Source organism: Cherax quadricarinatus, chromosome 30, assembly GCF_038502225.1.
Source record: "Cherax quadricarinatus isolate ZL_2023a chromosome 30, ASM3850222v1, whole genome shotgun sequence".
Lineage (NCBI taxonomy): Eukaryota > Metazoa > Arthropoda > Malacostraca > Decapoda > Parastacidae > Cherax > Cherax quadricarinatus.
This window is the reverse complement of record NC_091321.1, coordinates 31,728,874-31,754,780: the sequence shown is the minus strand read 5'-3', so window position 1 is coordinate 31,754,780 and position 25,907 is coordinate 31,728,874. Positions and strand designations below refer to the sequence as shown.

General features: G+C 40.4%; 1 protein-coding gene across 2 annotated transcripts in view; it reads right to left on the bottom strand.

The window, feature by feature from the left end:
- Positions 1-5,109: 5,109 nt before the first annotated feature.
- Positions 5,110-25,907, bottom strand: part of LOC128692800 (prestin-like) — a 268,729-nt gene continuing 247,931 nt past the window's right edge. For both annotated transcript variants that reach the window (XM_070090068.1, XM_070090069.1), the window contains 2 exons: positions 19,605-19,731; positions 5,110-5,536 (listed from right to left, as the gene is read on the bottom strand). In XM_070090068.1, coding sequence (XP_069946169.1) covers positions 5,391-5,536; positions 19,605-19,731 — 273 coding nt within the window. In that variant the 3' untranslated portion in view covers positions 5,110-5,390. The remainder of the gene's footprint in view (positions 5,537-19,604; positions 19,732-25,907) is intronic.

The following is a 25,907-nucleotide window of genomic DNA, read 5'->3' as shown; positions in this document are numbered from 1 at the left end:
CCACAAGTGTCTTAACTTTCATCTTGTCGGTATTGTATACCTGTCTTGCACAAATTCAAAGTAAATATCAAACCCGTCTTTTTTTAATACGATCCTCCCGCCCCCCCACCCCACACAGTGAAATTTTAAAGGCTATTAGAAGGGTTTATTATTATTATTATTAAAGATTAGCCGGTATTCTCCCGGCCCGGGCCTTTTCCAAGTGGTGGCCCGGCCTTGGCTCCCTCTTTAGGGAGTGTCTGAGACCTAAGTCTCCCATGGGAGGAGGCACAAGTACCTCCTCATCTTTGGGACCAACTGTCCCCAGGCCTAGCCACAAGCTAGGCCTCTCTGGTCTGCCATCCCCTCCCCAAGGGGGCAAATGGGAATGACAGTCTTATGAGCTAAAGGCTCGGGCTCAGGCACCTACCCTACCCTAGAAGGGTTAGGCATGGTATCGATGTATTAGAAGGGTCATTTTTCCACCATTACTGATAATTCAACGATCCAAAATTTTATATACCAGTGTTAATAAACTACCAAATTTCCATCTACTGCCGGAATACCTTGCATAACAAGTTTTCTAGAAGTATTTTATACATGTTAATTACCCACAGTACTTCTTTTTGTAGAAACAAAGTTGTTTGCTGTTTGTTTGGTTACTATTCTTGCCGATAGTTACATCAGCCATTGAAGATGAAAGGCGCTTAGAAGAATGATTTTTGCGAAATTATTACATACACAAATTTTCGCTTGCCTTATTCGGCAAGAAGAGCATTGCTATTTAAGCCAAAACCGCAAGTTTTACCTATTCGGCACGACACACACACACACACACACACACACACACACACACACACACACACACACACACACACACATATATATATATATATATATATATATATATATATATATATATATATATATATATATATATATATATATATATATATATATATATATGTCGTGCCGAATATGTAAAACTGGTCAATTAGCAAGAACTCATTTAAAATTAAGTCCTTTCTAAAATTTTCTCTTATACGTTTAAAGATATATTTATTTCATTAATGTTGTTGTAAAAATTTTTAATTTTGCTCCAAAAGAATCTTAGAAAACTTACCTAACCTTATTATAACAAGAACAATTTATTTTAGCCTAACCCAACTAAATGTATTTTAGATTTGTTTACAATAATTTAATACTAAACAAACACAGTGAAATATATTTTTTTTCGTTAGGTTCAGAATGATTTTGGCGAAATTATTGCATACACAAATTTTAGCTTGTCCTATATGGCAAGATGAGCGTTGTTATTTAAGCCAAGATCACAAGTTCTGCCTATTCGGCACGACATATATATATATATATATATATATATATATATATATATATATATATATAAACACTGATCTCAGGCTGAAGGAGACTCGAACCTACGAACCTTGGAACAAGGTACGCAGTGCTTTACCAATCTACCCACACTGGACCAATACCTCGGAGTCCAGCTTGCGCTAGACTTTGATCCAAGGCAGCCAGCTTTCAGGGAGAAGGCTTACAGCTTTTCATCTCATCCCCTGCATGCATCAGCCTTACTTGAGATATTAACAATGCAAGGAATTCGCAAGAGCAGGCGAAGGACTCCAAGGTATTGGTCCAGTGTGGGTAGATTGGTAAAGCACTGCCTACCTTGTTCCAAGGTTCGTAGGTTCGAGTCTCCTTCAGCCAAAGATCAGTGTTTGTATATATTTCGCCTGGTCTTGCGAATTCTTTGCACACACACACACACACACACACACATATATATATATATATATATATATATATATATATATATATATATATATATATATATATATATATATATATATATATATATATATATATATATACATTAAATACAGGGTGTGGTAGGAGAAAATTCTCAAACAGCAAGTTTATTCTTTTCTCTGAGGATGAGGGTCCCCAGGACAGTTCTATAGGTGGTACCTCCCAATATTATATATATATATATATAATATATATATATATATATATATATATATATATATATATATATATATATATATATATGTCGTGCCGAATAGGCAGAACTTGCGATCTTGGCTTAAATAGCAACGCTCATCTTGCCATATAGGACAAGTGAAAATTTGTGTATGCAATAATTTCGCCAAAATCGTTCTGAACCCAACGAAAAAAAATATTTGATTGTGTTTGTTTAGTACTAAATTATTGTAAACGTATTTAAAATATATTTAGTTGGGTTAGGCTAAAATAAGTTGCTCTTGTTATAATAAGGTTAGGTAAGTTTTCTAAGATTCTTTTGGTGCAAAATTAAAAATTTTTACATTAACATTTATGAAAAAAATATATCTTTAAATGTATAAGAGAAAATTTTAGAAATGACTTAATTTTAAATGAGTTCTTGCTAATTGACCAGTTTTACATATTCGGCACCACACACAGACACACACACATATATATATATATATATATATATATATATATATATATATATATATATATATATATATATATACACATATATATATATATATATATATATATATATATATATATAAATATTTATATATAAATATATATATATATATATATATATATATATATATATATATATATATATATATATATATATATATATATATATATATATATATATATATATATATATATATATATATATTGTTTTTTCAGCAAACCGGCCGTATCCCACCAAGGCCGGGTGGCCCAAAAAGAAAAACGAAAGTTTCTCTTTTTAAATTTAGTAATTTATACGGGAGTAGGGGTTACTAGTCCCTTGCTCCCGGCATTTTAGTCACCTCTTACAACACGTATGGCAGAACAAGTCACTTACCGATGGAAATCTTTACCTCTAGATCTTTCACACTTTCGTGTGATAGGAGCAACAGATATATATCTTGCCGATTAAGCCAGGAAGTTTAATTTTTAATGGAGTTCGGCTTATTCGGCAACTTTGGTTTAATGGGCACAACATGTATATGCTTGTTCTGGGTTAGCAAAATGCATATATTTTTTATATTGTTTTACTTGACTAATGCAGAAGATAACACTCTTGTAGAGGTAATTAAACAGGATTATCAGTGGTATAATATTCCCACATGTACATGCATGTTAGTAAGATACTATAGGTCGTTTCGGGGATTTTATTGAGAAGGTCTTTGTTTACTAGGACCTAGTGAATTTTCGCAAAGATAGTTCTAGAGATTACATATATATATATATACTTAAAACTCGTGAGGTGCGGAGGGTGGGTGACGTCGCTTGTTGTAATGTAGTTATCCAGGTGGAAACATCGAAGTCTGACTTCAGTACCTCTCAATAGATTTATGTAACAGAAACATTATATCCGGTGAGAATAAGTAAGGTTAGTGTTTCAGAAAGTGATTTCTGCGTGAAAATGTTAGTCATGGCAATCTGAGTAGAGTCTAAGCACACTCTGTTCTGTGTGCTTCCTTGATAAGTACTGTGGTTTGGCACCTGGGAGGTTCCTCAGATGGTCGTATGTGTTCTGTATTGACGTTTGCTTGATACCTTATGAAAGTTTTGACTGGTTTTATGTAAGTGAAATTTCGAGGTGCCTGAACACGATGATCAGTGTGCATAAGAGTACCTGCCAGAGATGACAACAAAGACGCCTGTATAGTCACCTCAACACAGAGAACCATCTGCTGAATTTTCCCAGTGTCAAACTTGTTATCAAGGAAGCAGATAGAGTTGATAAAACCTCTAGAACACCAATCACCTTCTTACTAAAACGCCATAAACTAATTAACTAATATGAATGTACTCGTATGCAAAGGGACAATTGTTGTGATCATCTAATATGAGTGAATTCGTGTATTAAGGTATGTTAGTGGCAATTAATGTGAATGTACTCGTGTACTACGGTGTTTTAGTCGTGATTAATGTGAATGTACTCGTGTACTACGGTGTTTTAGTCGTGATTAATGTGAATGTACTCGTGTACTACGGTGTTTTAGTCGTGATTAGTGTGAATGTACTCGTGTACTACGGTGTTTTAGTCGTGATTAATGTGAATGTACTCGTGTACTACGGTGTTTTAGTCGTGATTAGTGTGAATGTACTCGTGTAATAAACTATTTAGTGATGATTTACTGAACATTATTGTACTCGTGTACTAAGCTACATTACTGATTAGTAACTAAATATCTTTGTGCTCATGTATTAAGCTGTATTAGTGGCGATTAACTAAATATTAATGTATTGGTGGACAAAGTTATGTACTTGTCCACTCTAGTATTAATTAGCAAAATTGTAACTAGTATAATTAAACAAAAAATTATTCTCTTGCACTAAAATATTAACGAGTGCCTATTAAAATAGGTACGAATTTATATGGTAAATTATGTTGTGTGGTTCGCAAACTGGTAAACAAATAGATGTTAGTAAGCGAATATTGATAATACTGCGAATATATATAATTTGGTAATCTTGAGATACTTTGAAAGTATATTTTAATGACTGATTTACTTCAAAATTTTCATGTCAAAAATTATAATATTGCAGGTTAGTAAGCGTTACAGTAAATTATTTTTGACAACTAAATGTATGTTACATATATTATTTGACAATTGTATAATTTTCAGATATTTGTTCAAGGAGATACATAGTAAGTACATTACAAGTAGGTTGTTATTATTGTTATGATGATTATTATTATTAGAATAATAATAATAATAATAATAATAATAATAATAATAATAATAATAATAATAATAATAATAATACAACAATAATAATAATAATAATAATAATAATAATAATAATAATAATAATAATAATAATAAATAATAATAATAATACAACTAATAATAATAATAATAATAATAATAATAATAATAATAATAATAATAATAATTAAAATAATAATAATAATAATAATAATAATAATAATAATAATAAAATAATAATAATAATAATAATAATAATAATAATTATTATTATTATTATTATTATTATTATTATTATTATTATTATTATTATTATTATTATTATTATTATTTTAATTATTATTATTATTATTATTATTATTATTATTATTATTATTATTATTATTATTATTATTATTGTTATTATTATTATTATACTGTATTTTTGGGGAATCTTTAAACTCACAGTGATTCTTACAGTTCCTGAGAAATGGGAAGAAATCAGGTTCGATCCAATGAAGGGAAGAAGTTCAATTTGATGGATGAAGGGCCCTTCTCCAGTACCTACTACGTCCAGAAGAAAGAGGTTGCCTAGTGTCCATAAGATTAGACCTACATAGGTACATTAGATCTAGACATATACATTAGTCCTTGATGTGTACATTATATGAAGATAGGAACAAAGTCTGCACTTTTGCCCTACAGTTTAGTATATGAGTGATCTTCAGCAACAAGTCGGTCGTGTTGGGTGAGAGACTTAACGGCATCTTGAACAGAGTGGTAAATGCGTTCAGGAGAAATGACGTCCAGAGTACCACATGCTTCCAGGGTCTCAAGGACATTCTCTGTAACCAAGATATATGTTTGGTTAGCTTTTGCGTTTACAGTTATCTATAATATTTGTTAATTTGCTAAAACAGAGCAATTGTGGCTCAAGGAAGTATAAATATTCAATGAGATGTTACTTATATATAAAAAATTGATGATGTTCAGGTTACACACACATACACACACACACACACACACACACAAACATACACACAAACACACACACACAACTCACAAAACACACGCACGCGTGCGTACTTCTTTATTTTAAAGACTTCATTCTGTTGTACAAAAAATCGCAACAAAGCAATGATAACATAGCAAAAAATGCCCGTTTAACTTCAAAGGAATGAATAACCAACCTCAAGGAAGCTCTCGACGCTACTTGACAAGAGAGTGTACAGCGCAACAGCATCTACGCTACTTGACAAGAGAGTGTACAGCGCAACAGCATCTACGCTACTTGACAAGAGAGTGTACAGCGCAACAGCATCTACGCTACTTGACAAGAGAGTGTACAGCGCAACAGCATCTACGCTACTTGACAAGAGAGTGTACAGCGCAACAGCATCTACGCTACTAGACAAGAGAGTGTACAGCGCAACAGCATCTACGCTACCGCTATATTTCACCTAGGAAGCACGCGAATATTCGAGTGCTGGAACTTTTTGATAGTACCTTATATAAGTGCAATAGTCAATCATTCTGATCGACTGATCGAATAATTTGTACTGCAGAATTCAGTGATCTTATCCCCATTAATAAACTGATCATGCTGCTACGTATTCTACACTTCACACACAATACAAGACACGACAGGAACGACATGTCATACACGATCAAGGATGTTTTTATGTATTTCAGTCAGATGTTCAGTGTGTATTTTTATCTCTTCAGGAACCTTGTTATCGAATATATATTTCTAGCAATGTATACCAAGCAGGAGGAAACGTTTCGGAATCAAGATTTTTGTGTTGTGTGACTGTAAAACTGGCCTGGTGTTGGATCCAGGTGTGTACACAAGAAGTAAAACACTGAGAAATACTAGGTAGTTATTGGGTATCTCAGATGACATGGTGAGAAAAATGATGGAACCATATATTGGTTCACAAGTCAGTGATTTCTTGCGTGTGAACATGACACATGAGTGTGGTACAGTGCTTGAACATGTTAACATATGCCCAGGTTCAACGCAAGCAATGCTACCAGTTATGTGCAGGTGCTTCATGCCACTGACATCAGGGCATATAGGTGGCATGACAAACGTTATGTAGCCTTGTCGACATCAGTGCATCATCACGAAATGAGACACAGACAGGTGACTAAAGAGGAGAATGATGAGCACATTTTGAGATCTGATGCTGTCAAGGATTACACCAACAATATGCTTTTGGTAAACAAATGTGATAAGCAGACTGAGTTTTGTGATTGTGTCTGCAAGAGTTACAAGTGATATATGAAATCTTAGGACATTGCAATGCTCACTGCAATAATACATGAATACCAGGTCACAATTAATCACCAAACGTCCTCTCGTGTAAAACTGATGTTCATTTCCTCACGAGACTTTTGCTGCAGACAAGAAGTATTGGACTCAGAATAAATGTTGTCTATGCACGCACAACAAGGCGCCCAGCAAAGCGTTGCGACATGCGCTATATGTTGAGAGTGTTCAACACAGCTTCCACAGAATGCAACAGTTCTAGCAGCATGATCAACACTTGTATGAATGTTGTAACAGTAATAATGTGAAACATTTGTGACCTGTGTGGGTTTACGTCTCAGTGTATATAGGTTTTGTAAATATTGTAGTGATGAATTAATGCGGATACTGTGTTATATACATTGGGTGGCTATATGTACATTATGCATGATATGGGTCTCATGGGCCACAAAAGGCACTGAAAAGTGTAAAAAAAAAAGAAATTAGAAACTTTCCTTCCCCCAAATAAAGGGCAAAAGTACATCTAGGTGCAAAAAAATCGCAAACGAGCGATACAAGATGCAAAACAGCTGCTTATCCCCGTGGCTGTTTTGCATCTATCTTGGTAAATATTGATGGGGAAAATCTATTTTTTGTTTCATTAGCACCACAAAAAAAACTGCTCTTTATCAGAAGATTTTTTTTAAAATACTGGCACTTTTAATCTCAGGGCTTCTAACAGCGGAGTTAAAAATGGTGCTCGTGTGTGCGTGCATGTGTGTGTGTGTGTGTGTACTCACATAGTTGTACTCACCTAGTCGAGGATGCAGGGGTCGAGTCCAAGCTCCTGGCCCCGTCTCTTCACTGGTCGCTACTAGGTCAGTCTCCCTGAACCGTGAGCTTTATCATACCTCTGCTTAAAGCTATGTATGGATTCTGCCTCCACTACATCGCTTCCCAAACTATTCCACTTCCTGACTACTCTGTGGCTGAAGAAATACTTCGTAACATCCCTGTGATTCATCTGTGTCTTCAACTTCCAACTGTGTCCCATTGTTGCTGTGTCCCATCTCTGGAACATCCTGTCTTTGTCCACCTTGTCAATTCCTCTCAGTATTTTGTATGTCGTTATCATGTCCCCCCCTATCTCTCCTGTCCTCCAGTGTCGTCAGGTTGATTTCCCTTAACCTCTCCTCGTAGGACATACCTCTTAGCTCTGGGACTAGTCTTGTTGCAAACCTTTGCACTTTCTCTAGTTTCTTTACGTGCTTGGCTAGGTGTGGGTTCCAAACTGGAGTCGCATACTCCAATATGGGCCTAACGTACACGGTGTACAGGATCCTGAACGATTCCTTATTAAGATGTCGGAATGCTGTTCTGAGGTTTGCTAGGCGCCCATATGCTGCAGCAGTTATTTGGTTGATGTGCGCTTCAGATGTGCCTGGCGTTATACTCATCCCAAGATTTTTTTCCTTGAGCGAGGTTTGTAGTCTCTGGCCCCCTAGACTTTACTCCGTCTGCAGTCTTCTTTGCCCTTCCGCAATCTTCATGACTTTGCACTTGGTGGGGTTGAACTCCAGGAGCCAATTGCTGGACCAGGTCTGCAGCTTGTCCAGATCCCTTTGTAGTTCTGCCTTGTCTTCGATCGAATGAATTCTTCTCATCAACTTCACGTCATCTGCAAACAGGGACACTTCGGAGTTTATTCCTTCCGTCATGTCGTTCACAAATATCAGAAGCAGCACTGGTCCTAGGACTGACCCCTGTGGGACCCCGCTGGTCACAGGTGCCCACTCTGACACCTCGCCACGTACCATGACTCGCTGCTGTCTTCCTGACAAGTATTCCCTGATCGATTGTAGTGCCTTCCCTGTTATCCCTGCTTGGTCCTCCAGTTTTTGCACTAATCTCTTGTGTGGAACTGTGTCAAACGCCTTCTTGCAGTCCAAGAATATGCAATCCAACCACCCCTCTCCCTCTTGTCTTACTGCTGTCACCATGTCATAGAACTCCAGTAGGTTTGTGACACAGGATTTCCCGTCCCTGAAACCATGTTGGCTGCTGTTGATGAGATCATTCCTTTCTAGGTGTTTCACCTCTCATCTCCTGATAATCTTCTCCATGACTTTGCATACTATACATGTCAGTGACACTGGTCTGTAGTTTAGTGCTTCATGTTTGTCTCCTTTTTTAAAGGTTGGGACTACATTTGCTGTCTTCCATGCCTCAGGCAATCTCCCTGTTCCGATAGATGTATTGAAAATTGTTGTTAGGGGTACACATAGCGGCTCTGCTCCCTCTCTCAGAACCCATGGAGAGATGTTATCCGGCCCCATTGCTTTTGAGGTATCTAGCTCACTCAGAAGCCTCTTCACTTCTTCCTTGGTTGTGTGTACTGTGTCCAGCACTTGGTGGTGTGCCCCACCTCTCCGTCTTCCTGGAGCCCCTTCTGTCTCCTCTGTGAACACTTCTTTGAATCTCTTGTTGAGTTCCTCACATACTTCACAGTCATTTCTTGTTGTCTCTCCTCCTTCCTTCCTTAGCCTGATTACCTGGTCCTTGACTGCTGTTTTCCTCCTGATGTGGCTGTATAACAGTTTCGGGTCAGATTTGGCTTTCGCTGCTATGTCGTTTTCATATTGTCGTTGCGCCTTCCTTCTTATCTGTGCATATTCACTTCTGGCTCTACGACTGCTCTCCTTATTCTCCTGGGTCCTTTGCCTTCTATATTTCTTCCATTCCCAAGCACACTTGGTTTTTGCCTCCCTGCACCTTTGGGTGAACCATGGGCTCATCCTGGCTTTTTCATTATTCCTGTTACCCTTGGGTACGGTACAATCCTCTCCTCAGCCTCCTTGTACATTGTTGCTACATATTCCATCATCTCATTAACTGGCTTCCCTGCCAGTTCTCTGTCCCACTGAACCCCGTTCAGGAAGTTCCTCATTCCCGTGTAGTCCCCTTTCTTGTAGTTTGGCTTCATTCATCCTGGCCTTCCTGCTTCCCCCTCCACTTGTAGCTCTACTGTGTATTCGAAGCTTAAAACCACATAATCGCTTGCCCCAAGGGGTCTTTCGTATGTGATGTCCTCAATATCTGCACTACTCAAGGTGAATACTAGGTCCAGTCTTGCTGGTTCATCCTCTCCTCTCTCTTTTGTAGTGTCCCTTATGTGTTGGTACATGAAGTTTTCCAGTACCACCTCCATCATCTTAACCCTCCATGTATCTTGGCCCCCATGTGGCTCCAAGTTCTCCCAATCAATCTCCTTGTGGTTAAAGTCACCCATGATCAGGAGCTTTGCCCTGCATGCATGAGCTCTTCTGGCCACTGCAGCCAGTGTGTCAACCATTGCTCTATTGCTCTTGTCATACTCTTGCCTTGGCCTCCTGCTGTTCTGTGGTGGGTTATACATCACTGCAATTACCACCTTGGGACCTCCAGAGTGAAGCATTCCTGCTATGTAATCGCTTGTTTCTCCACTGTCTCCTCTCTCCAGCTCATCAAAATTCCATCAGTTTTTGATCAGCAGTGCCACTCCTCCACCCCCCCTGTTCCCTCTGTCTTTCCTCAGGATCTGGTATCCCATTTGAAAGATGGCATCTATTATCATACATGTAAGCTTGGTTTCTGTGAGAGCTATGATGTCCGGTGATGCCTCTTTGACTCTTCCGTGCCACTTCTCCCACTTATTTGTTATTCCATCAGCTTTTGTGTACCATACCTTGAGTTTCCTTTCCAACACTGTGGTTTGGGGGGGGCCTGTGAGGGTGGAAGACCTGGTAGCATACTGTGGGATTTTATAGCTGGGTGTTGGGTGGAAGCTGTGAGTATGGATTGTAGTTTGTGTTGGGATGGTGTGATAGGTTGTGGGGTTCTGAGGATAGTTCTGTATGTGCTTGCCCTTGCTGCTCTGTCCTGCTCTGATTGACCTCTGCTGGTTCAATCCTTGTCTCCTTTCCTAGCTCCTTTCACTTTTTTGTCCTCTCCCTCAGCTGCTGTCGTTCTGTTTGTGTTCTGTCTCTGTCTAGGAACACCCACTTGTACCCTCCCAACCATTTAAACTGTGGTTTCTCTTGGAGGATCCTGTTCTGCACTGTTTCTGTCCTGTGTGTGTGTGTGTGTGTGTATGTACTCACCTAGGTGTAGTCACTTAGTTGTGGTTGCAGGGCTAGAGTCCCAGCTCCTGGCCCCGGCTCTTCACTGGTCACTACTAGTTCACTCTCGCTGAACCGTGAGCTTTATCATACCTTTGCTTAAAGTTATGTATGGATCCTGCCTCCACTACACCACTTCCCAAACTATTCCAGTTCCTGACTACTCTATGGCTGAAGAAATACTTCCTAACATCCCTGTGATTCATCTGTGTCTTCAACTTCCAACTGTGTCCCCTTGTTGCTGTGTCCCATCTCTGGAACATTCTGTCTTTGACCACCTTAAGTGTGTGTGTGTGTGTGTACTCACCTAATTACTCACCAAATTGTGTCTGCAGGGGTCGAATCATAGCTCCTGGCTGTGTGTGTGTATGTGTGTATGTATATGTGTATCTGTGCTTGTATGTGTGTGTGTATGTGACATGTGGGAGTTCGTTTGCTGGAATTGGGTAAAATCACAAACTTCGAATGGATGGTAACTTATTATTATGGGTACTAGGGAGGAACCGCCATGCCAAAGCTATTGTCATGCCCGGAGGGCGAGCAACATTCAAGGACATGCTAGGTCACCAGAATTACTCAATAATGGCCAGTGATCATATAAGGGGGACAGTGAATCAGTAACGGTTGGTATTAGTCATTGACACTACTGGTAACTGATACTACTGAGAGCTCGGTGATGCTAATGTATGGCATCCCGACATACAACTAATACATACTAGAGACGACAGGCTTGGGGCTGATTCTATACAATGTCAAAGTACACAACAATTGAACATTATAACATACATAAGGATATTATTGGAATGGATGTTAATGGAATGGAACTTATTGTAATGCATTACAAAGCATGGTATAGCACAATTTATAGAAGTAATAGATTCAATGGTGGATTATACAATGTAAGTGATGAAAAAAATATTGATTGATCGATCTGCATTCATGTGATCAACAGATTCTAAGGAAGAAGATGTACAAAGAAAGAAGTGTTTAACAGAAAAGGCAGACTTGGTGCACTCAAATGTAGACTGTTAAATCTCAGAATTCGGAGAGAACGTGAATACAAAAAAAAAAAAAAAATCTTGAATATTAATAGGTTGATATTGTAGCTGACAACAGAAATACAATTTAAACTATATTATTCATCTATACAGGTTATTTACATTTAACCCCATCTCTATTAGAGTGAGATTTACATATGCAGAATGGTTATCATCTCTGGGAGGATCAAACTCTGTTGCAATGGCTAACACATGCCATGGTTGTGGCAGATCTGAATTGGTATTTGCAAATGATACTTGACAATGTCTCAATACTTGTCGTGTACGTAGGGAATAACGACATTCAGGTTGACTGTCTGACTGAGTATTAGAGGTAGAGAGTACAGAGTCAGGAGGGTTGTCAGTCTGACACTTTAGTCTGGGTAGAAACATCATCATCAGCACATACTAGCTTCTTATGATATAAATGCGATTCTTTATACTGACCGGTACTAATTTCTCTAACCTTACATGTGTTGCCATTTATATGTTCAACTACTCGATAAGGACCAACAAACTTTTGATCGAGCTTAGTCATTGCAGATGTTTTGTTAAAGTTAGTCAGCATAACTCTGATCCTACTTTAGTTTTGGTCAGCTTTGCTCGAGCATTAGTGACTCTTGAAAATTCTGCTGTTGATTTATAAAGTGTTTCACGGATTCTTCTAAAAACACTTTGAGCTAAGCTGGTACGAATTGCTATAAAATCATCAGGGTTGTATTTTGGTATTGGGTTAGGATATAACAACTCATATGGCAAATGCTTATCTGCACCATACAAAGCATAATGTGGCGTGTCACCTATCTGGAGTTTACCTGGAGAGAGTTCTGGGGGTCAACGCCCAAGCGGCCCGGTCTGTGACCAGGCCTCCTGGTGAATCAGAGCCTGATCAACCAGGCTGTTACTGCTGGCTGCACACAATCCAACGTACGAGCCACAGCCCGGCTGGTCAGGTACCGACTTTAGGTGCTTGTCCAGTGCCAGCTTGAAGACTGCCAGGGGTCTATTGGTAATCCCCCTTATGACACTTATTGTATTGTCTCTTAACGTGCTAGTGATACCCCTGCTTTTCATTGGGGGGATGTTGCATCGTCTGCCAAGTCTTTTGCTTTCGTTGCAAGTGATTTTCGTGTACAAGTTCGGTACTAGTCCCTCTAGGATTTTCCAGGTGTATATAATCATGCATCTCTCCCGCCTGCGTTCCAGGTAATACAGGTTCAGGAACTTCAAGCGGTCCCAGTAATTGAGGTGTTTTATATCTGTTATGCGTGCCGTGAAGGTTCTCTGTACATTTTCTAGGTCAGCAATTTCACCTGCCCTGAAAGATGCTGTTAGTGTGCAGCAATATTCCAGCCTAGATAGAACAAGTGACCTGAAGAGTGTCATCATGGGCTTGGCCTCCCTAGTTTTGAAGGTTCTCATTATCCATCCTGTCATTTTTCTAGCAGCTGCGATTGATACAATGTTATGGTCTTTGAAGGTGAGATCCTCCTACATGATCACTCACAGGTCTTTGACGTTGGTTTTTCGCTCTATTTTGTGGCCGGAATTTGTTTTGTACTCTGATGAAGTTTTAATTTCCTCGTGTTTCCCATATCGGAGTAATTAAAATTTCTCATCGTTGAACTTCATATTGTTTTTTGCAGCCCACTGAAAGATTTGGTTGATGTCCGCCTGGAGCCTTGCAGTGTCTGCAATGGAAGACACTGTCATGCAGATTTGGGTGTCATCTGCAAAGGAAGACACGGTGCTGTGGCTGACATCCTTGTCTATGTCAGATATGAGGATGAGAAACAAGATGGGAGCGAGTACTGTGCCTTGTTAAACAGAGCTTCTCACCGTAGCCGCCTCGGACTTTACTCTGTTGACTACTACTCTTTGTGTTCTGTTCGTGAGGAAATTATAGCTCCATCTACCAACTTTTCCTGTTATTCCTTTAGCACGCATTTTGTGCGCTATTACGCCATGGTCACACTTGTCGAAGGCTTTTGCAAAGTCTGTATATATTACATCTGCATTCTTTTTGTCTTCTAGTGCATCTAGGACCTTGTCGTAGTGATCCAGTAGTTGAGACAGACAGGAGCGACCTGCTCGAAACCCATGTTGCCCTGGGTTGTGTAATTGATGGGTTTCTAGATGGGTGGCGATCTTGCTTCTTAGGACCCTTTCAAAGTTTTTATGATATGGGATGTTAGTGCTATCGGTCTGTAGTTCTTTGCTGTTGCTTTACTGCCCCCTTTGTGAGTGGGGCTTTCTGCTGTTTTTAGTAACTGTGGGACGACCCCCGTGTCCATGCTCCCTCTCCATAGGATGGTAAAAGCTCGTGATAGGGGCTTCTTGCAGTTCTTGAAGAACACGGAGTTCCATGAGTCTGGCCCTGTTAGGTAAGACACATATGCAACAGTTAGGTATCTTTATTTCGAAACGTTTCGCTTACACAGTAGGCTTCTTCAGTCGAGTACAGAAAAGTTTGATAGAAGCAGAAGATACTTGAAGACGATGTAATCAGTCCATCACCCTTAAAGTTTTGAGGTGGTCAGTCCCTCAGTCTGGAGAAGAGCATTGTTCCATAGTATGAAACAATATGGAGATGAAGTGGCAGGATGGAGCCTTATTTAGCGCCAAGAAGTGAGACGTAGGTCACTAGAAGAGGTAAGAACTCAGATGTTAGGAGGTCAGGTCCCTCTCAAATCCAGCCGTTCTACATAGTAGAGGTTGTCGAAGTTGATTGTAGGTCTGTGCCAAGATACCCTTGTGTTGCAGTGTCTGACAGATTGAACATTAAAATGGTATAAAATACCGACAGGTTGTTAGGTAAGACACATATGCAACAGTTAGGTATCTTTCTTTCGAAACGTTTCTCCTTCTGGCCCTGGGGCAGAGTGCATGGGCATGTCATTTATGGCATGTCATTTATCGCATGTCATTTAAGTTCGATGTTTGCTATTTCTCTGACCAGTGGCTCCCTGCGCATTTCAGATATATTGGCCTCTTTTAGCCGCTCTGTTATTCTTTTTCGTCGCCTGTAAAGGGAGCGCCTGTCTCTTTCTATTTTACATCTACTCCTCCTTTTGCTTGAAGGAATAAGCCTTGAGCATACATCGAGTGCCACAGAGTTAATCTGTTCAAGGCATAAGTTGGGGTTTGTGTTGCTTAGTCTATCTTCCCAGCTTATATCGGTTAGGACTTGGTTTACTTGGTCCCACTTTATGTTCTTGTTATTGAAGTTGAATTTGGTGAAGGTTCCCTCATGACTAATCTCATTATGTCGGTTTGGGGCTCCGCGCATACATGTCTGAACCTCGATTATGTTGTGATCCGAGTATATTGTTTTTGATATGGTGACATTTCGTATCAGATCATCATTGTTAGTGAAGATGAGGTCTAGTGTATTCTCCAGTCTAGTAGGCTCTATTATTTGCTGGTTTAAGTTGAATTTTGTGCAGAGATTTAAAAGCTCGTGTGTGTGTGAGTTCTCGTCAGAGCTGCCTCCTGGTGTTATTACTGCAACAACATTATTTGCTATATTCCTCCATTTTAGGTGACTCAAGTTGAAATCCTCCAGGAGCAAGATGTTGGGGCCAGGAGCTGGCAGATTTTCCAGACAGTGGTCAATTTTTAACAGCTGTTCCTGGAATTACTGGGACGTTGCATCCGGAGGCTTGTAGACTACCACAATGACTAGGTTTTGGTTCTCGATCTTTACTGCTAAAACTTCCACTACATCATTTGAGGCATTAAGCAGTTCTGTGCAAATAAGTGACTGCGATATACAGGCCAACCCCCCCTCCTTTTGCCTGTTCACTCTGTCGCATCTGTATAGGTTGTAACCTGGGATCCATATTTCGTTATCCAAGTGATCCTTTATGTGAGTCTCTGTGAAAGCTGCGAACATTGCATTTGCCTCTGCAAGCAGTCCACGGATGAAAGGTATTTTGTTGTTCGTTGCTGGCTTTAGACCCTCTATATTTGCAAAGAAGAATGTCATCGGACTGGTGGTATTGGTGGTACTGGGGGGGAATTTTTTTTCCGGCATTAGTATCTGTATCTGTTGGTTTGGAGTGGAGGCCATCAACTGTGGTTCCACTCCAGGAATGTAAGCAGAATTTATGACACACTGAACATTAGGTATAACTTTATCCCAAGTTTCACTTCTGGGATTGATAGTAGCTCTCAAGACATCAAGTACTTTCTTATTAGTTCGTTCCACTAACCCATTACTGGCAGGATGGTGAGGAACAATGGTAGATTTAGAGATCTTATGCAAGGTACACAAATTTTCAAGAATCTCATTGCAGAATTCACCTCCATTATTGGTTACTAGCGACTTAGGAGTCGTATGCCTGCAGATTATACGTTCTTTAAATGCTTTAGCTATTGTCTGGGCAGTCTTATCTGCAATAGGAACTAACTCACAATATCTGGAGAAATGATCTACAATTACACACCGATGTTTGTTGCCCTGAGGGAACATTGGAAATTAGTCAACAGATCTAGCGCAACTCTTTCCCACGGTTTGCTAGTAGTTGAATACACCTGGATTGGATTAGGACCATTAACATTGCCTTTATGTTGCATGCAGACACTACATTTCTTAACATACTCAGAAATATTAGTTGCCATATGAGGCCAAAAGTATTTCAATCTGGCTTGTTTTACTGAACGATCCATACCAGGGTGCGCAACACCTGGTACATGTGAACTAGCTCTAAGGCCACATTCACTAGTGACTGTGGAATTACTAACTGGTATACCCCTCTAGGGGAGTTCCCAGCTCAGCTGTGCGATACAGTAATCGTGGTTCATGACAAAGTCACCGATGGGTGCTGGTGGCTTCACAGTCAGAATGAGATCTTCCTGGAGCAGGAATCGAATCACACCAGACGATATGGGATCTGTTCTTTGAGCATTCTTTACGTCCTCTGCACTAAATGGAAGGCGTGCGGTTACTATACTAACATGTAGCGATAAAGCATCTGCGACTACATTTGACTTGCCAGGTAAATGTTCAAAGGTAGGGCTGAACTCCTGGCTGGTCAAGGACCATCTGGCTAACCTTCCAATTGGTTGTTTGTTCTGGAATAAAAGCATCAGTGGAGCATGATCTGTCAAGACGTGAACAGGGTACTGATATATAATGTCTTGGAAGTGCTTTAAAGACCATACTATTGCTAAAGCTTCTTGCTCAGTTACGTTCAGCCTTCGTAAGGACTCGGCTAGCAAATGCAACTGCGTTGTGCTTGCCATCGGTCTTCTGAGCTAGTATGGCACCTATGCCAATTGAACTAGCATCAGTTGTCAGATAGAAGGATTTAGAAAAATCTGGAAATTTCAAGATTGGAGCAGATGTTAGCTTTTCTTTTAGAGATTGGAATGCTCTTTCTTGATGGAAGGTTCAAACTAAAGGAGCATCTTTCTTAAGCAACTCAGTTAGAGGAGCAGCTAGGGAAAAAAAAATTGACAATGACAGATCTATGGAAACCTTCTAAGCCCACAAAGGATCTTATGGCATCGGCAGTTTTGGAAGACTGAAACTTGATTCCTGATCTGAAAAATTGACATTTAGACAGTTTGATCTTTAAATTGGCTTCTTTAGGCGTACCAAGTACTACATCAAATCTTCTCAAGTGCGTAACTACGTCTTCAGAAGTGATGATTATGTCATCTAAGTACGCCATAAGTGCGTTACCTATGAGGCCTTTAAAGATATTAGTCATGAGCCACGAGAATGTGATAGGCGAAGATCGTAACCTGAAAGCCATACAGAGGAAGTGATAATGACCTGTAGATGGAAAATGCGGTTAGCTCTTGGCTGTCCTCGTGAAAAGGGACTTGCCAAAACCATAGTAACAAGTCCAGGTCGAAAAGACATTGGTATCTCCAGTGTTATGCAAAATGTCACCAAGTACAGGAAGTGTGAAGCGATCTGGAATAGTTTTCGCATATAACTTGGCACCAAGTACCATCCTTCATAGGTACTAGGATCAAGGGTGCATTCCAGGGTGAATTAATAGTTGGTAACTTATTATTATGGGCACTAGGGAGGAACCGCCATGCCTGACCTGCCATCTAAGCTACCCTGCTCTCAACTGACTACTGTTGTGACCGGAGGGCGAGCGACATTCAAACAACATGCTAGGTCAGCAGAATGACTCAATAAAGGCCAGTGATGACGTAAGGGGGAACGGTGAATCAGTAACGGTTGGTATGAGTTATTGACACTACTTTTAACTGATACTACTGGTAACTGATACTGCTGAGATGTGCGTGAGTGCTTGCATGTGTGTATGTGTGTATTCACCTAATTGTACTCATCTAATTGTGGTTGCAGGGGTCGAGACTCAGCTCCTGGCCCCTCCTCTTCACTGATCGCTTCTAGGTCCTCTCTCTCTCTCTGCTTTCTGAGCTTTGTCATACCTTGTCTTAAAGCTATGTATAGATCCTGCCTACACTACATCACTCTCTAGATTGTTCCACTTCCTGACAACTCTATGACTAAAGAAATATTTCATAACATCCCTGTGACTCTTCTGAGTCTTAAACTTTCAATTGTGACCCCTTGTTGCTGCGTCCCATCTCTGAAACATTCTGTCTCTATCCCCCTTGCCAATTTTATATGTCGTTATTATGTCCTCCCAATCCCATCTGTCCTCCAGTGTCGTCAGGTCGATTTTCCTGATCCTCTCCTAGCAGGACATTCCTCTTAGCTCCTGGACTAGTCTTGTTGAAAAGTCTTTACACTTTCTATAATTTTGTGACGTGCTTGACCAGGTGTGGGTTCTAAACTGGTTCTGCATACTCCAGTATGGCCCTGAAATACACGGTGTATGGAGTCTTGAACGACTCCTAACTGAGGTGTCGAAACGCTATTTTTAGGTTTGCCAGGCGCCCATATGCTGCAACAATTATTTGGTTTATGTGCGTCTCGGATGTGTTCAGTATTAAATCCACTCTAAGATCCTTTTCCTTGAGTGAGGTTTGAAGTCTTTGGCCACCTTAGCCCGCACTCCGTCTACAGTTTTCTTTGCCTTTCCCAATCTTCATGACTTAGCACTTTGTGTGTGTGTGTGTGTGTATGTGTGTGTGTGTGTGTGTGTGTGTGTGTGTGTGTGTGTGTGTGTGTGTGTGTGTGTAAACTATGTATACAATATGTATACAGACAACATACACGAACATATAATATTTGAGAAAGAGCTTCCGTATATTACCATAAAATATTCAGGTGCATCGTTTAGAAAATTTCTGGAGAAGGCATCGCGCATGGCGAGCGAAGTAGATCTTTATGATGATTCCAAAGCATACACACGTGTCGTATTTAAACACTTGTATAATTTACATTCTCTGATTCCTTAAAATATCTCATATTACTACTTTATATCATAGGTATACATCCACCCTAGAGAGAGGTGCGCCTCACAATATCCTGTGTGTGAGCATGTCACAACAACCCTACATGAGCATGACTAACCTGAGGGAGCTGCAAGACACATCGTGATTCCTTCTTCCTTGTATTCCTTGCACAGCTGACCCAGAAGAATACCACCACTAGAGTCCGTGTAACTCATACCGTTCATCTCAATCACAAGATATTGTATCTGCAAAAAAACGCATTCAAATTATTCTCATGAATATTTTAGGCAAATTCTCTAATGGTATAAACAATATAATAGCAATTTATATAAAATAACATATAATTACTACTACTACTACTAAAAATAATAATAATAATAATAATTATTATTATTATTCTGGGGAAGCGCTAATCTCGTAGGGATTATACAGTCTGTGATGAATGGTTTGAAAAACCGACAAGTTGAAGATTGAGACACTTATGCAGCATATGGGAATCTTTATTCAGGAAACGTTTCGCCACACAGTGGCTTCATCAGTCCAATACAAAGAGGAAGGCGTAAGGAGAGGAGGAGTATGAGGTAATCAGTCCCTCAGCCTGGAGTCGATGTGTTCAGTCCATTCAAGATTGATGGACTGAACACATCGACTCCAGGCTGAGGGACTGATTACCTCATACTCCTCCTCTCCTTACGCCTTCCTCTTTGTATTGGACTGATGAAGCCACTGTGTGGCGAAACGTTTCCTGAATAAAGATTCCCATATGCTGCATAAGTGTCTCAATCTTCATTATACAGTCTATTGGGGGGCAGGGGCTGTGGAAGGTATTCAGACCCAATTCAGGGAATTAAAGCACAGATCCAATCACCTAGATCAAGAGCCCTTCATCAGCATCACGAAACCTCCCATGTGGGTTCTATTTTATGAAATATATATATAAAAAATAATATATGGTAACTCTAATACTACCCAGTGAAACATGAGTTAAATACTAAAATTATAATTACCATTTAACCAGGAGCATTGTAGTTAGAAATTAATTAATATTTGAAAAAAAATCTTCAAAATTCGTGGTTTGCTGTAATAACAATAAAAAGCTGTTGTTTGTACAAGAAAAATCAACAAAAAAAAAATGAAATGAGTTTATTGCATTACTTAACATGAATTAATAACAAAGAACTTAATTATATTAGAACTAATGAAGGCAATATTTGCATCAATAGGGGAGAAAAATTTTTTTAATACGTAAAAGTTTATCTGAGAACTGAAGAAATATGAAATTTCTGGTAGCGAATATTTCCTTTTCTTCAGTTACATAAAGTTTTGATTATAATAATAATTCAATCTCATAAAAATACTTTTTATTGCAGACTGGTCCGAACCCGGGACTGGTTTCAAACAGTTTCGTTGGACAATAAAGCAGACTGTAAACGGATGGGGTTGTAGGCGCCCTATAAACACAAACATTAAAAATCAGGAACGTGACGGTAAGCTGTCCAATATACAAAAAGAGTTAGAAACAGAAATACAAATAGCTAGAGCTTCATTTAAGGTTATTAATAGAATTTTCAAGAGGTTGCTAGTAGAATTTGCAGTAAATCAACCATTCAAATCATTATGAAGCCCTGTGTAGTCTGTGGTCAGTCAAACAAACGGGCTTCCACATGGATAAATTGTCATTTTTGTGGAAATTGGTGTCACGCCCCTTGTGCAGATATCCCAGAACTAGCTACAAGCAGTATTAAAACAGAGAAGTGTTTTTGGGTATGCTCAAATGAGGAAAATCTGTGGACTAAAATCACAAGGGTATTAAAAGAGGACAACATCAAAGCTGCTTTCATAGAAAACCTGGAAGCTTTCTACAACAGATGGGAACATAAAATGTCTGGGCTGAATGGTACTGCCCTTGATACTGGCCATGTAGTCATAAACTGTAAGGCTGGAGGTGATGTCCTGGTAGTCAGTAAATGTGGGGCTGATAGTGCTGTCCTGGGAGACAGTAATGGTGAAGCTGGAGGTGCTGTCCTGGGAGACAGTAATGGTGAAGCTGGAGGTGCTGTCCTGGGAGACAGTAATGGTGAAGCTGGAGGTGCTGTCCTGGGAGACAGAAATGGTGAAGCTGGAGATACTGTCCTGGGAGACAGAAATGGTGAAGCTGGAGGTGCTGTCCTGGGAGACAGAAATGGTGAAGCTGGAGATACTGTCCTGGGAGACAGTAATGGTGAAGCTGGAGGTGCTGTCCTGGGAGACAGAAATGGTGAAGCTGGAGATACTGTCCTGGGAGACAGAAATGGTGAAGCTGGAGATATTGTCCAGGTAGTCGGGAATTATACGCAGGAAGGAATACATATAAATGATCTCATAGGGGACAGGAGCCATAGTAGGGAAACAAGTGTAGTCAAAGATAAGATAAAACCAATATTGCAAACTAGAAATACCGCAGGAAATAGCAAACAAGAGGACTCCAATAGCAATAGTGAGGATAAATTACCAAAAACAACTGGTGGGAGCTCCATTGTTGGTGCTAGGGAGGATAGAAGTAAGACAGGGAAACATGCACCAACAGGGAATACAGTCACAGAAACCCAAGGCAAGCGGAAACCAAGCCTGTGCACATACTATGCACTTGGTATCTGCTGGCATGGGAAATCTGGAAAAACAGATGGGACATGCAACTATGACCACCCTAGAAAATGCCATGCCCATATGAAAACAGGAAAATGCAAACTCCCTTCCTGTAAGCTTTTTCACCCTGAAATGTGTACCTCTTCAGTACAGGAAAGACTGTGCTATAACTTAAATTGCCAGGCATACCATCTAAAGGGGACAAAAAGATACAAAACATCCAGGCCATGGGAAAACCTGGGTAGCCACAGCCACTCAAGAGGGAGAGGTTTTTTAGTGCCAGGAAGGAAAAAAAACTGGCAGGAAATGGCAGAAATCGTACACCAAATCCAGTCATTCCTGGAGTGGAACCACAGTCGATGGCCTCCACTCCAAACCAACAGATACAGATACTAATGCCGGAAAAAAAATCCCCCCCCAGTACCAACAATACCACCAGTCCGATAACATTCTTCTTTGCAAATATACAGGGTCTAAAGCCAGCTACAAACAACAAAATACCTTTCATCCGTGGACTGCTTGCAGAGGCAAAGGCAATGTTCGCGGCTTTCACTGAGACCCACATAAAGGATCACTTGGACAACGAAGTATGGATCCCAGGTTACAACCTATACAGATGTGACAGAGTGAACAGGCAAAAGGGGGGGGTTGGCCTGTACATTGCAGAGTCACTTGTTTGCACAGAACTGCTTAATGCCTCAAATGACGTAGTGGAAGTTTTAGCAGTAAAGGTCGAGAACCAAAACCTAGTCATTGTGGTAGTCTACAAGCCTCCGGATGCAACATCCCAGCAATTCCAGGAACAGCTGTTAAAAATTGACCACTGTCTGGAAAATCTTCCAGCTCCTGCACCCAACATCTTGCTCCTGGGGGATTTCAACTTAAGGCACCTAAAATGGAGGAATATAGCAAATAATATTGTTGCAGTAATAACACCAGGAGGCAGCTCTGATGAAAACTCACACTCACACGAGCTTTTAAATCTCTGCACAAAATTCAATTTAAACCAGCAAATAATAGAGCCTACAAGACTGGAGAATACACTAGACCTCATCTTCACTAACAATGATGATCTGATAAGAAATGTCACCATATCAAAAACAATATACTCAGATCACAACATAATTGAGGTTCAGACATGTATGCATGGAGCCCCAGACCGACAAAATGAGACTAGTCACGAGGGAGCATTCACCAAATTCAACTTCAATAACAAAAACATAAAGTGGGACCAAGTAAACCAAGTCCTAACCGATATAAGCTGGGAAGATATACTAAGCAACACAGACCCAAACTTATGCCTAGAACAGATTAACTCGGTGGCACTCGATGTATGCACAAGGCTTATTCCTCTAAGAAAAAGGAGGAGTAGATGTAAAATAGAAAGAGACAGGCGCTCCCTTTACAGGCGACGGAAAAGAATAACAGAGCGGCTAAAAGAGGTCAATATATCTGAAATGCGCAGGGAGACACTGGTCAGAGAAATAGCAAGCATCGAACTTAAGCTAAAAGAATCCTTTAGGAGTCAGGAATCGCGGGAAGAACTAAAAGCCATAAATGAAATCGAAAGAAACCCAAAGTATTTCTTCTCCTATGCCAAATCAAAATCGAGAACAACGTCCAGTATTGGGCCCCTACTTAAACAAGATGGGTCCTACACAGATGACAGCAAGGAAATGAGTGAGCTACTCAAGTCCCAATATGACTCAGTTTTTAGCAAGCCGCTAACCAGACTGAGAGTCGAAGACCAAAATGAATTTTTTATGAGAGAGCCACAAAATTTGACTAACACAAGCCTATCCGATGTTATCCTGACGCCAAATGACTTCGAACAGGCGATAAATGACATGCCCATGCACTCTGCCCCAGGGCCAGACTCATGGAACTCTGTGTTCATCAAGAACTGCAAGAAGCCCCTATCACGAGCCTTTTCCATCCTATGGAGAGGGAGCATGGACACGGGGGTCGTCCCTCAGTTACTAAAAACAACAGACATAGCCCCACTCCACAAAGGGGGCAGTAAAGCAACAGCAAAGAACTACAGACCAATAGCACTAACATCCCATATCATAAAAATCTTTGAAAGGGTCCTAAGAAGCAAGATCACCACCCATCTAGAAACCCATCAGTTACACAACCCAGGGCAACATGGGTTTAGAACAGGTCGCTCCTGTCTGTCTCAACTACTGGATCACTACGACAAGGTCCTAAATGCACTAGAAGACAAAAAGAATGCAGATGTAATATATACAGACTTTGCAAAAGCCTTCGACAAGTGTGACCATGGCGTAATAGCGCACAAAATGCGCGCTAAAGGAATAACAGGAAAAGTCGGTCGATGGATCTATAATTTCCTCACTAACAGAACACAGAGAGTAGTCGTCAACAGAGTAAAGTCCGAGGCAGCTACGGTGAAAAGCTCTGTCCCACAAGGCACAGTACTAGCTCCCATCTTGTTCCTCATCCTCATATCCGACATAGACAAGGATGTCAGCCACAGCACCGTGTCTTCCTTTGCAGATGACACCCGAATCTGCATGACAGTGTCTTCCATTGCAGACACTGAAAGGCTCCAGGCGGACATCAACCAAATCTTTCAGTGGGCTGCAGAAAACAATATGAAGTTCAACGATGAGAAATTTCAATTACTCAGATATGGTAAACATGAGGAAATTAAATCTTCATCAGAGTACAAAACAAATTCTGGCCACAAAATAGAGCGAAACACCAACGTCAAAGACCTAGGAGTGATTATGTCGGAGGATCTCACCTTCAAGGACCATAACATTGTATCAATCGCATCTGCTAGAAAAATGACAGGATGGATAATGAGAACCTTCAAAACTAGGGAGGCCAAGCCCATGATGACACTCTTCAGGTCACTTGTTCTATCTAGGCTGGAATATTGCTGCACTCTAACAGCACCTTTCAAGGCAGGTGAAATTGCCGACCTAGAAAATGTACAGAGAACTTTCACGGCGCGCATAACGGAGATAAAACACCTCAATTACTGGGAGCGCTTGAGGTTTCTAAACCTGTATTCCCTGGAACGCAGGAGGGAGAGATACATGATTATATACACCTGGAAAATCCTAGAGGGACTAGTACCAAACTTGCACACGAAAATCACTCACTACGAAAGCAAAAGACTTGGCAGACGATGCACCATCCCCCCAATGAAAAGCAGGGGTGTCACTAGCACGTTAAGAGACCATACAATAAGTGTCAGGGGCCCGAGACTGTTCAACTGCCTCCCAGCACACATAAGGGGGATTACCAACAGACCCCTGGCAGTCTTCAAGCTGGCACTGGACAAGCAACTAAAGTCAGTTCCTGATCAGCCGGGCTGTGGCTCGTACGTTGGTTTGCGTGCAGCCAGCAGCAACAGCCTGGTTGATCAGGCGCTGATCCACCAGGAGGCCTGGTCACAGACCGGGCCGCGGGGGCGTTGACCCCCGAAACTCTCTCCAGGTAAACTCCAGGTAAACATTATGGGTTAAAAACTGACATGATGAGGTGGATAGACACACAATGTGGGAAGCATTGTTGTAGGGTTATTTATGGAAATATAAACACAAATGCAGTATAATGTGATCCTTTATTGACTACGTTTTGCCCACACAGTGGGCTTTTTCAGTTCTGTTTGTGACTTGAAAAAGCCCACTGTGTGGGCGAAACGTAGTCAATAAAGAATCACATTATACTGCATTTGTGTTTATATTTCCATTGTGTCGGTATTTTATACCATTTATTTCCAGGGTTATTTATTTAGGGAAGAAATCGTAGTGACACGATT